The following is a 13458-nucleotide window of genomic DNA, read 5'->3' on the forward strand; positions in this document are numbered from 1 at the left end:
ATTGTTTGCTCTTGTTGTCATGTGATGTGAGTGCTGTATCTGATGTAGTTTGCGGTGACTTTGAAGCTTGTTCTCGTGTATATATATTATATAAACCACTATTTTGTAAGGAAAACTTATCTGAATTTGTTACGCTCAATTCATTCAGGTAGCATTACACTCCGTAGTAAGGAGTTTACCATTCGAGAACTCGGTGCTGGCTCAGTGTTGGGAGCACATCGCAGTAGCATCTCCATGCCGGTCTGAGTTCAGAGTTTTAAACCATGTCGGAATTAACCTTGCTGGTTAAGTGGTTATTCCTTGGTAGAATAATTAGTGTCTTGTTGCTTCTTTCTTAACACAAGGCCACAGGGTTTTCTCCCCTGCTTGTCCAGTTTCTTTCAAGAGTTTTGCGTTCACCTCTTATCAGTTTTACTAACATCTTAGGCCCTCAACCTGTTGCTATGCGTGGCTAGTGCTAAGATGAATGACAGGCCGCATGTTTCATCAGTAATGAGTGCCTCCAGCCCGATCTCTGTTTCCTCTGAAACGGATGTACTGTGAAAGGATTTGTCATTCTTAGACTTATTATGGGCTCTAGTACCCCTTTTGGCTGGAGCGGCGTTGCCAGTTTGCATGCTTGCAGTACTTCGCAAAATATTCCTGATTTGCAAATTATAACTAGTATCAAAATTAAAGGAAAACGGAGTCTGTGCCAGTGTTTCTAGCAGGAGCCTTGTTGATATTTCTAGTGTGATCTCAAGCTGCAGACTGGACAATATAATGCAAGTGGTACTTCCACAAGCTGAACCAGGGAAAAAGGAGATTATTCCCAACTTCTGGGCGCCACTAAATAGCTAATATTTATTGGAGAAATTCCAACCACGCCGCACCAAGATCTGCAATCTGAGAGCAATCAGGGAGAGATAACGAAAGAGGGCAGTTCGTGGAGGCTTTCCAGTAGTATACATATCCTAATTTGTTTAGAGATTATATCTTTCCTTTTATTTTTATTCTGAAGCCTTTGTCTTTATTTTTCCTCAGTTATACATGTTTAGCTAGCATTCCTAATCTAGGTCTACTACGTGTCGCGGCCCTTCAGGCCTGGTTTGATGCTGCCGTATATACAAGGTATGGCGACTAGTTCAGGGAGTCAGAACTTCTTTTCAAAAGTTAATGAAAAAACTAGAAAAACGGCCATGTGGGGGGCAGCCAAATACAAATACTGCATGTGTTTCGAGGTTTTTCCATCAAGGGTTTCTGTTTGTTGGTGCAAGCTAGGAGTAATTGTTGCTGCTATTTGTCTAGGAACCTGCATGGTTCGTCTTCTTCATTGCTGTAATCTATCGAGATTATAGACAGGGTGTTCTTTCAATGGCTTCAACTACTTCGGCATCTGCTGCACTAGGGTTGCACTAGGTTACCTTATTTTCAGGGTTCTTTTGTTGGGCCAGAAAGTAATATGTTAATTTTGTTTGCTCGAGGTTGTCTTTGGAGCAACATGCTACTGTGATACTAGCTGTTGCCGTAGTATACACATGCTAGTATTACTGCTTCATTATTCAGAATAATTTCTAGTTGCTATATACGTGCTATTGTAAGGAGGATTCAGTGAGGTTGGATCTGTTGTTTAGTGTATGGTGAAAGAATCTCCAATTCTCCATTTATGTATTCCCTTAATCTCAAGCAACAAACTTGCTGCCCCAGTCTGCTTGATCGCTATTGCTTAATAGTTTTGCTGGTATATAAATACCACTGTTGACTATGTCGTTGGCCTGAACTTCAGTTTTCTTTCCATATTGATGATCCTTTTGCTAAATACCTCATGAGGACTTGTGAGGTTAAATATGTAAATCTGGGGAGCAGTTTTGCTTTCCTTGGCATGACGAACTCTTATGATTTAGAATTAGCATATCTTTTGTTTGTGCAATTTCCGAGTAATAACATGTTTAAGTTTTACTCTCTACATTTTCAGGTCGTGCTAGAAGACTGCCAGCTCCAGCCACAACCAAATTTTCTGCTACTGAGCTGCTTATTGAGAGTACCTAACAAGTGAGCAAATTTACCATCTTGGTTCTGCTATGCTATGTTGCCATCCTGCAGCAAAATTAGTGCTTTCGTTCATGTTTCTATTGGGTGGTTTAAGTAAGAACATTTTTAGTCATCAACTCATCATGACTAATTAAGGTTCTTCTAGTCAAATTCTCCGTGACCATGAATCGAGAACTACATTCTAGAATATAATATTTTGGCGTATTTGGTTTCTTGTTCCTTCCGTACTTGCCATCTAAAAATTGATTTGTGCGTGTACCTCTCCGTCTTTTCCTGAAAATGGACCGGTGGGATCATTTAAGTTTAGTTCCTCGTCATCATGACTTGAACCATGTTTACCAAAACAGTAGTTGAGCGCACCCGTGGAACTGGAAATTTGAGTTCTTGTGTTGACAAAAGGAAACATTTCTAGGCAGAAGGGTGGCAAAAAAAAAACATGGAAGACATTCTGGTTTTATCAGACAGACACTACAAGAAATGATAAATGGATCCTTTCTCTTACTCAAGCCATGTTGTTTATGATTTGAGAAACAATGTCATCCTTAACAATAACTCTTCATTGTTCGGAGTTCTAATTGCTATCTTAGTGGAACAAGTAGTTTTTTGGGGGACTCAAGACTAGTTAAATAATGTTAAAAAAAACTTTGGAAAAAAATAATGTTAAAAAAACACATTTCAGAGTGTATGCCAGGCATTTTTCACTTGTCAGTCCTATGCTCAAATCTCAAATAATCACCGCTGACTCTGTAGAATGTTTTTTTTTTCTCAACCATGCATGGAGAATGGTTATCTTTTGTTAAGGTCTACCTGAACTTGTTCTTCCACTCGTACAGTCCTGTAGCAGACTGCCAGTAGTTTGCACTTTGCAATGCTGTTGAAGTTATGTATTGGTATTTTTAGCATGGACCTATCTTTTGTATGTGTTGCGTTTTTTCAACTATAGCAACTACAAAAATCTGGCAAGACATCGTGTAGTGTATACGAGAATCAAAGATGCCTATATTCTTGTCTACTTGTTGTTTTGATGCCCTGTCTTCCTTTTTTCCTGGAATATTATTACCAACTGCAAGTCTGCAACCAATCAAACCTGAAATCGGAGCTTGCTGTTTCTTGAAAACCCAACATGGTGTGTAAACATCTTATAATGTTCTCCGCTGCAACCAGGATATGCATATTGTCATCAAGATAATGTTTATTTCATTTCTGGAAATGGATATTGATAGATTGCAGTGTCGTTTCATTCTAATTTTTCGAAAGGCATGCACCACCGCAAGGTTTCTGTCTATTAGATTAGTATTTCACATTTCTCTTATCGCAGATGCCTAATGTTTCTTAATTTTCACTACAGGTTTCGCTGAACAGAAAGATGCAGGCGTTCTAATCAATTAGGAAGCTGGTGGTGGTAGTTTACCGAACTGTCGTTTTGGGGGGAGATCTGGAGATGTTTGGCCCAAGCTCTTGTTTTGTGGAGATCTTGAGATGTTTGTGTTTCACCCATGAACTTAATTACCACATCTCGTTTTCGGGGAGAATCTGGGAGTTGTTTCAAACTTCAAGTTCGCCTTGCTAGAGCATTCCAGTACCAGAAGTGCTCGATTCGATCAGCTCGCATTAACCATGACAGAACAACATACATGCTTTATTTACTTGCAAGACAATATGTGGAATCTCTTGTGAGAACTTATCTAGGGGTTCTTCTCTACTCGGGAAATGAAGAATCTTCCGGCCTCTGCATGAATAGGATGCATACAATGATGATTTTTTTCTTCACGAACGTCCACTATTGCCCGTATTCTATTGCAATAACGGGAAAAAAAACTCCCATATAAGTCCAGGTAGACAAAAAAACATAAATATGTTTATTGCCGCCTGTGCTAACAAGAAGGTATGCTGCTGACAGTTACAAATGAAATAAAAAGGCAGGTTCCCAGGTAGTACGCAAAAACAGAACCAATCTTATTACTTTGCAGCACCCAGAGCGCAGTAGAACAAGTGATATGTCGCTCCCACTGGTAAGCTATACTCTACCTTGCCAGTAAAACTCAGTCAACCCACATGTTGTGTACCGGGAGGTCTAACTTTAGCCGCGGCGGAGCTCGAGTACTATAATGAGCGGTTGCTTTGAGGCTAATCATCACAAAACTACCCTTAAAAACACTGCTCCTCTAACCCAATGAAGCTCGGCCCTGTGCTGCTGCCGCAACCTGATGAATGATCCTCAGTTCCTCACGCTGTCACGCACCTGCCGCAGTCCATCAGCACCAGCAAACACCGCACATAGGGGCCTGTTGTATCTGTACATTTGATTAAGCGCTGACAAAACGAAAGCACATCGCTTATTTGCGTTAACTACAAAAAAATAAGCCACCTTAGACATGCACTGGGCAGGGCCGAAAAGGCTGCACGTTCTCGAGCTAGTAAGGGGTGAAAGTGGTTAGGATTTACCGAACGAATCGGTTTCCGAATCTAATTGTATAGGATATGGGAAGAGAAAACGTTGTCCAGTCAGATACGATATACGATATGGTATGAGCATTTAGAGTTTATTTCTTTCCTTTATTTTGACGGACTTGCTTGGTCTCAGGCTGAGAATCTATATTTCTCAGTCGACATGTCTAAACCATTGAATAGGCTTGGAGATGTGTGCAGGTTTTCCTTTTCTCAATTCTTTGTATGTGTTGTGTCCGCTTGCTTTTCTAAGCTGATTATTTTTCTTTTGATCAATCTTTTTGGTTCTTGTTCTATTATTTTTATTTTTATATCAACGCTCGAGTATTTTGGGGTGTACCTGTGGGTCCTCTGGATTTTTGTTTTCAGTTCTATGGGTGTTTAATTACACTTATTAATACATTATTTATTTACATTCAACTATTACATTTTTACGTTGTTAGCTTTTCTTCATTTGTCAACTCATACACACCTATATAACACATTTTCTACGGCTCAGTCGCATGAGAAATATTGTTTCTCAGTTGGTTCATTTACAAAGATAGGATACATAGACAGACGACGGAATTAAGTTCCCTTTTTCTTCATTTGTCTTTTTTCATTTCTTTTTTGTTTTATTATTTATCCAGGATATTTACACATTGCTTCGTTTTTATTTTTTTCGCTCTCTTGATTTTCTTTGTTCTTATTTTTTCTTACTTGCAGTTCCAGTTTTCAGAACGGGATTTATATCCCGGTTTACTCCCCGTTCGATGTGACACAAAGATTTATCGCACCATCGGACGAGTAAAATTGCACGTGAAATTTTGTGTGCAAATTTGGATTTTGAAATGTGCAATTAGATATTGCACCTTCGACGGCCAAAATTGCACATGTTTTTTGGGTACAAATTTGGATTTCGAAATGCACAATTGGATATTGCACCTTCAGATGTCTAAAATTGCACGTGAGATTTTGTGTGCAAATTTGGATTTTGAAATGTACAATTGGATATTGCCCCATCAGATGGCTAAAATTGCACGTGAAATTTTGTGTGCAAATTTGGATTTTGAAATGTGGAATTGGATATTGCACCTTCAGACGGCTAAAATTGCACATGTTTTTTGTGTGCAAATTTGGATTTTGAAACGTGCAATTGGAATTGCCCTTCGGACGGCTAAAATTTCGCGTGCAATTTTTAGAATCGAGCACAAAACTTCAGTGCAATTATTAGAATCGCACACAAAAATTCATGTGCAATGTTTAGAATCATGCATAATTTTTTTAAATCACACATAAAATTTCTCGTGCAATTTCTAAATTATAGTAATCTGAAACCTGCTATCATTAATGAATTCAACAAGAAATAAAAACAAAGACTAGGCTGCATGCATGTACGAATCGGGAAATGTGGCCGGGCTAAACTGGTCGACTGAGAATTCACATTTCTCAGTCGACTCAGGCTTAGGCAGTCCCTTATTTTTATTCTGAAGCCTTTGTCTTTTTTCTTTCTTTCCTGAGTTATACATGTTTAGGTAGCATTTCTAATCTTGGTCTATTGGGTGTTGTGGCCCTTGATGCCAGGTTTGATGTTGCCGTATATAAAGGGCGTGGCTACTAGTTCAGGGGGGAGCCGGAACTTTTTTTGAAAAGTTAATTAAAAACCTAGAAAAATGCCCATGCCGGGGGCAACCAAATACTGCATTTTCAGGTTTTCCAATCTGGGGTTTTTTGTGTGTTGGTGCAAGCTGGAGTAATTGTTCCTGTTATTTGTCTAGGAACCTACAACGTTTTATTCTTGGTTGCTGTGATCTATCGAGATTATAGACTGGGAGTTCTTTCAGCGGCTTCAACTACTTCAGCATCTGCTGGACTAGGGTTGCGCTGGCTTACCTTATTTTCAGCGTTCTTTAGTTGGGACAGAAATTAATACTGAAGTATGTTAATTTTGTTTTCCGTACGTTGTCTTTGGAGCAACGTACACACACACACACACGTATATATGCTACTGTGTACTAGCTGTTGCCGTAGTATACACATGCTAGTATTACTGCTTCGTTCTAATTGCTATATTCGTTCTATTGGAAGGAGGATTCAGTGAGGTTGCATCTGTTGTTTAGTGTATCGTGAAAGAGAGGACAATCCAGTGACTCATCACCTGTTTGAGTTCCATCAACCAGACTACTGAATCTCCATTTGTGCATTCCTTTAATCTCAAGCAACAAACATGCCGCTCCAATCTGTTTGATCGCTATTGCTTAATAGTTTTTGTGATATATAAATACCACTGTTGACTATGCCGTTGGCCAGGACTTCAGTTTTCTTTCAATATCGATGATCCTTTTTCTTAATACCTCATGAGGACTTGTGAGGTTAAATAATGTGAATCTGGGGAGCAGTTTCTTTCCTTGGCATGTCGAACTCTTATGATTTCAGAATTAACATATCTCTTGTTTGTGCAATTGCTGAGTAATAACATGTTTAAGTTTTACTCTGTACATTTTCAGGCCAGGCTAGAAGACTGGCAGCTCCAGCGACGACCCAATGGTCTGCTACTGAGCTGCTCATTGAGAGTACCAAACAAGTACAAAAATCTGGCAAGAGCGCAAGACATTGTTTAGTGTATAAGAGAATGAAAGATGCCTATATTCTTGTCTACTTGTTGTCATGATGCCCTGTCTTCCTTTTTTTCCTGGAATATTATCACCAACGGCAACCAATCAAGCCTGAAATCGGAGCTCGCTATTTCTTGACAACCAATGATGGTGTGTAAACATATTATAATGTTCTCCGCTGTAATCAGGATATGCATATTGTCGTCAAGATGATGTTTATTTCAATTTTGTAAATGGATACCTATAGACGGCAGCAGCGTTCATTTCTAATGTTTCTTTATTTTGAAAATGGACATGCATCGCGGCAGAGTTTCTGTTTGTTAGAGCAGTATTTCACATTTCTCTTATGGCACATGCCTAATGTTTCTTAATGTCCACTTCAGGTTTCATTATATTGAAAGATGCAGGCGTTCTTATCAATTAGGAAACTGTCGTTTGGGGGAGATCTGGAGATGTTTCGCGCAAGCTCTTGTTTTGGGGAAATATGGAGATGTTTGCGTTTCACCCATGAACTTAATTACTGCATCTCTTTTCGGGCAGAATATGGGACTTCTTTCGAACTTCAAGTTCGCCCTACTAGAACATTACAGTACTAGAATTAGAATTGGTCGATTACATCTGCTTGCATTACAGTACTAGAGAGGCTACCGAGTTTTGATAATTTCACTCTGAAGGGCACTGGTGTTTCTGTGGCACTTACCAAATGGTCCTCTGCCACTCTGGCAAAAGCAAAACTACACTCCATATGGGTTAAGATAACTGGGATCCCAGATGAGTCGATGCATTATAAAGGCATCTGTGAAGCTGGCTCAGCCGTTGGAGTGGTGCAGGAAGTTGACATGTCCTCTCTGATCAAGTTCTCTTTAGCTAGAGTGAAGGTGGGAGTTAGAGGTCCTCACTCTGTGCCTGACAGCACTGAAATTACTACAGACCCTTTCATCTATGATGCTTACTATGAGGTTGAATCTGTGGTGGAGGTGGGTGGACTTCTGGATCAAGATGGTAATGTCATTGGGCTGGCCAGGAAAGAGAGTGATGGTTTAAGTGATGATAGAGATCCCAAGAGGAACAGATTGGAGAATATGCAGACTACATCTGTGGAAAGTCCTGTGATGGTGGATGATGCTGAAGGGGTGGGCTGTCTAGATGGGAACAAGCTACCAAGTGATGTGGAAAAAATGATCCAAGAGGAACTTGATAGAAGAATTGCAGCTCAGCTACACAAAATTGAGGAGAGAGCCTTGGCTGCAGCCATGGCCAAGATACAAAATATGCAAAACAAAGATACTTCTCTGTTGGCTGATGGGGGTACTGATCTGGATGGAGCTATAGATGATGAAGAGGACTTTGAGGAGGAGGAGATGAACAAGATGCAAGACAGTGAGGAGGTCGATTATGAGTCTTCCCAAGATCTGCAGAACAGAGTTAATATGGCCCTCAATGGTGAAGATCCAAACCCCAAGAAACCAAAGCGCAAGACCAAGACTCCCAATGAAGATATTCATCTAAAACTGCGTCCACAAGGGGATGGTACCATTATGGACAAGGCAAAAGAAATGGCCAGCAAAAAAAATCTGAATCCCAAAGGTACAGATTTTCCTCTGATAAAGGAAGTCACATTAGAGAACTTATCTCTGAACAGAAAATTGATTTTCTTGGTATACAAGAAACTCAACTTCAGGATTTCAGAGATACATGGCAGGTTTTCTGCTGGCATTTCTTGCCTTCTAATGGTAGATCTGGGGGACTTTTACTAGGGGTTAAATCTACTGACATGGAAGTCTGTAATGTTGAATGTGGCCAACACTTTCTTTTGGCCCAAATTAAGCTAAAAGATTCTGGTATCATCTGGGACCTGGTGGTCATCTATGGACCAGCACAACCAGCTGGTAAGGAATTCTTCCTCAGGGAACTTGCTCAATTTTGTTCTAGGATTAAAAACCCTACCTGTATTGGGGGGGATTTTAATCTATTAGGAATGAAAATGAGAAAAGCTCTGGGGGATCTTGCAATAAATGGAGTTTTCTCTTCAATGCAGTCATTGAAACTTATAACTTAGTGGACTTGCCTCTAGTCAATAGGAAATACACATGGTGTAATGACCATGAGGTTCCTCTATATGAGAAACTAGATAGAGTTCTGGTTTCTGTTAGTTGGCTTGAACTGTTTCCCTTAGTCCACTTGACTGCACTTCCTAGGGAGAGATCAGACCGTACTCCTTTGGTCATTGACACTGGAGGTGATATCCCCAGATCACCTATTTTCAAGTTTGAACTGTGGTGGCTGCTTAGATCTGAGCTAGCTATTATTGTTGCTGAAGTTTGGGCTGTCCCTGCTGGAAATAGATATGCTAGTGAAGAATGGATTTGGAGACTGGCCTGTCTTAGGAAGAGACTTAAGGGATGGAACCGAAACATTTGTGGGGAAAACAAAAGAATTAGGAATGAATTACTAGCAAACATGGATTTGCTAGATAAGATGGCTGAACAAGTGGGTGTTGATGTGAAAGTCAGACAGTTCCAGCTGGAACTTAGGAAACAATACAATTTCTTCTCTAGAGAGGATGAAATCAAATGGTTCCAAAGGGCTAAAAGCCAGGATCTGAAGCTTGGGGACAATAATACAAAGTTTTTCATGAACAAGGCTAGTGGTAGGAGGAGGAAGAACAAAATTTTCCAGTTATGCCATAATGATGGTATAATCAAAGGTGATGGTGATCTACTAGCTCATGCTACAGATTAAAACTTTTTGGCCAGTCAGACAGATCTAATATTAAATTTAATCTGCCTTTTCTGAATACACTTAACCTGGAAGATAATTTGTCCATTACTAGAGACTTCACCCTGGAGGAGATCAAGATGATTGTCTTCTCCCTAGATACAATAAAGCTCCTGGCCCTGATGGATTTCCTGGGGAGTTCTATCAGTATTTTTGGGACACCATCAAATTTTCCTTAAAAAGACTATTTGATGAATTCACACAGGGGCGGTTGGATGTAGGTAAAATTAATTTTGGCATTATTACACTGGTACCTAAGGGGGAGGATGCAGATAGAATTCAGAGATTTAGACCTATCTGCTTGATGAATGACTGTCTTAAGGTGCTCACAAAAGGAGTCAACTTCAGATTGGCTGAAGTTGCTGATGAACTAGTTGATAAATGTCAGACTGCTTTTATGAAAAAAAGATTCATTATGGATGGGATTTTGATTCTGCATGAAATTCTGCATGAGGTGCACAAGAAAAAGCTGTCTGGGGTCCTTTTCAAAGTAGACTTTGAAAAGGCCTACGACAATGTTAACTGGGCCTTTCTTTACAACATAATGGTCAAAAAAGGTTTTTCTGACAAATGGAATGACTGGATATTTAGTATAATTTCCAGTGGAAAAGTTAATACTAAAATGAATGACTGCTTAGGGGCTTACTTTAACACTCAGAGAGGGGTTAGACAGGGGGATCCCCTATCTCCAATTCTGTTTAATCTTGCTGTTGATGCTCTGACTGCCATGATAAAAAAAGCCCAAACTCTAGGGATTATCAAAGGGATTGCTCCTCATCTGCAGGAGAATGGAGTGGTCATTCTCCAATATGCAGATGATACAATCTTCTTGCTGGAGGAAGGAGATGAAAATGCAAGGAATTTAAAATTTATCCTTTGTCTGTTTGAACAGATGTCAGGTTTGAAAATTAATTTCCTTAAAAGTGAAGTTTTTTGCCTGGGAGAAGCCACTCATTTTGCTGACATGTATGGTGAAATATTTACCTGTCAAGCTGGCCAGCTACCTTTGAAGTACCTGGGCATGCCAATTTACAAGGAAAGATTACAGAACAAGCATTGGAAATTTTTAGAAGATAAGATAGAGAAAAGGATGAAAGGCTGGCAAGGCAAGGTCCTTTCTATTAGTGGAAGAACCACACTGCTCAACTCTTGCTTGTCATCTATTCCTTTCTACATGTTATCTTTTTATAAATTACCAAAAGGAGTGGAGAAGAGATTGGATTATTTTAGATCTAGGCTGCTATGGCAGGAAGACCAAGGTACTAGAAAATATCATCTAGTCAACTGCTTACTGTCTGCATGCCAAAAGATTTGGGGGGGCTGGGTGTTCTTGATTTGGAGTTAATGAACATTAGCCTGCTTTGTAAGTGGCTGTGGAAGCTAGAAAATGAAGAAGGTGTGTGGCAGGAAATCCTGAGGAAAAAATATCTCAGCAAACAGACCCTGTCCCAGGTAGAGTCAGGTCCTGGGAATTCCCAATTTTGGGCTGGGTTATTGAGTGTCAAGAAGTTGTTCTTGGATAGATGTAGCAGAGTGTTGAGATCTGGGTCCAACACTAGATTTTGGGAGGACATATGGTATGGTGAGATGAGCTTGCAATTGAAATTCCCAAGATTGTATACCTTGACTTTCAGTAAACAGATTACTGTAAAGCAGGTTATACAATCTAATGGGGACTGCCTATGTTTTAGGAGAACATTATGGGGGGAGCTAGGAGAGATGAGACATGAACTACAACTTATCATTTCTTCCACCATTTTAGTCCCAGGAAATGATAAACTAAAATGGAACTTGAGTGAGAAGGGTTTCTCTGTTAAATCCATGTATAATTCTCTGCAAACCAGGAGACCTAAGAAAGTATATAAGATTGTCTGGAAGTTGAAACTTCCATCCAAGATCAAAATTTTCTTGTGGCTGGTGCTATGGGGGAGAATTTTAACAAAGGATGATCTTCTTAAAAGAGGATGGTCTGGGGACCATCATTGTCTTTTCTGTGCTGGGGATGAAACTATTAATCATCTTTTTTTTCATTGCCCAGTTGCCCGCTTTGTATGGGGAGTAATTCACATTGCTTTTGGCCTGCGCTCTGTTCCTGCCTCTCTGGAACAGCTGGGAGGTTGGATTGGTTGTTTTCATGGCACAGAGCTTGTTGTTGCTAAAATTGTTACTGCTGCAACAGTGTGGACTCTGGAAAACTCGCAATCGAGCATGCTTTGATCATATTTTACCTTCTGATCCTGTTGGGGTCATCTATCATATTTGTCATTGGACTAACTACTGGTGTGAATTGCAGAAACCAAGGGTGCAACAGGCGCTTCAACAAGGAGCTGAGGCAATGAGGCGAGTCGCTGGAGAAGTATTTCATCGATCCAAAGGCTGGACGCCCCTGAGACGAAGAATCACTGCCAGCTGACTTCCCTTCGTCGTTCGTCTGCTCCTACTGAAGATTATCCTGCCTGCTTCCTTCTCTGGTTTCCAGCGTGTCTATTGGCTGCACCTGTGTTTCCGGCCTGCGGTGCCGGAAACAGACGTTTACACCTGTAGAGTGAATCTGCTCAGGTGTTTGTGTTTACTCTTTACCTAGACCATGTCGCCCCAGCTGCGTCTGGTTTCATTTCCAGCTGTAATTTTAGCAGCTGCCTGTTTTATGAACCTGTAGAACATTTGGGTTTCCTTAATGAAACCGGGGAAATTCCATTTTTTTCAAAAAATTTTTTAACCATGATAGAACATCATGCATGCTTTATTTACTTGCAATACAATATGTGAAATCTCTTGTGAGAACTTATCTAGGGTTCTATTTTTAGAGTATCAGGAGGCCAACAGGCCCTGTTCCCATTATTATAATAAAACCATAGTACATCGTGCAACAATAAAAAGCGCAAAAGTAGACTGCTACAGAGAAGCAGAAAGTAAACGGGAAGCTATACTGCTGACAGTTCCAAAAACTATCTTGTTACTTGCAGGTGTGCCAGACTCCGGTCGACACACCTGTTGCGTAGTGGGAGGTCGAACTTTTGCCCCTGCAGTGGCGGAGCTTGAAGGAAACTACCCGTAAAAACACTGGTAATGTAGAATTGCAAGGAAAATGAAGCTCAAGCTCGGCCCGGCCTGTGCTGCTGTAACCTGATGAAGGATCCTGACGCACCTGCAGTAGTCGATCAGCACCGGCCAACACTGCGCATATGGGCATGTTGCAGTATTTCGCGCTGACGAAACGAAAACGCAGCGCGTATTTGCGCTTCCAAGAAGAAAGAATTGAGCCACCTTGTTTTTTCAAGGCATGCGCTGGGCAGGGCCGAAAAGGCTGCACGTTCTCGAGCTAGTTTGGGCATGTGCACGGCCCAGATAAGCCTGTTGCCGCCGCGACATATCCGGCACCGCCCTATGTCGGGGTTGAACGGTGCAGGCAGGCCGGATCGAGAGAGAGACGGGCACACGTGCCACGAGCGTCCTCCGTCACGTGAGTGCCATCAGTCGGCTAGCTGGTGTGCCGTGCCAGATCAAGCAGCCTAGGTGTACCGTCGAGAATGTGAAGAAGGCTGGCTTGCGATATTGGAATTGGAAGTGTACCGGTTGGGTCGTGATTCCACAGAGGACTATGTGT

General features: G+C 40.9%; 1 protein-coding gene and 1 long non-coding RNA gene across 2 annotated transcripts; both read left to right on the forward strand.

Moving 5' to 3' along the window:
* Window positions 1–952: 952 nt before the first annotated feature.
* On the forward strand, window positions 953–3532 carry LOC112270132. The gene is made up of 3 exons (XR_002962491.1): window positions 953–1110; window positions 1955–2031; window positions 3380–3532. It is a non-coding gene; the product is annotated as an uncharacterized LOC112270132 (long non-coding RNA).
* Window positions 3533–7537: 4005 nt separating this feature from the next.
* LOC112272044 lies at window positions 7538–12538 on the forward strand. Its single transcript, XM_024462589.1, has 2 exons — window positions 7538–8660; window positions 12145–12538. The coding sequence occupies exons 1-2, from the start codon at window positions 7853–7855 to the stop codon at window positions 12180–12182; spliced, it is 846 nt and encodes a 281-aa protein (XP_024318357.1). The 5' UTR covers window positions 7538–7852; the 3' UTR covers window positions 12183–12538.
* The last annotated feature ends 920 nt before the right edge of the window (window positions 12539–13458 follow it).

Source organism: Brachypodium distachyon, chromosome 1, assembly GCF_000005505.3.
Source record: "Brachypodium distachyon strain Bd21 chromosome 1, Brachypodium_distachyon_v3.0, whole genome shotgun sequence".
NCBI classification, from domain to species: domain Eukaryota; kingdom Viridiplantae; phylum Streptophyta; class Magnoliopsida; order Poales; family Poaceae; genus Brachypodium; species Brachypodium distachyon.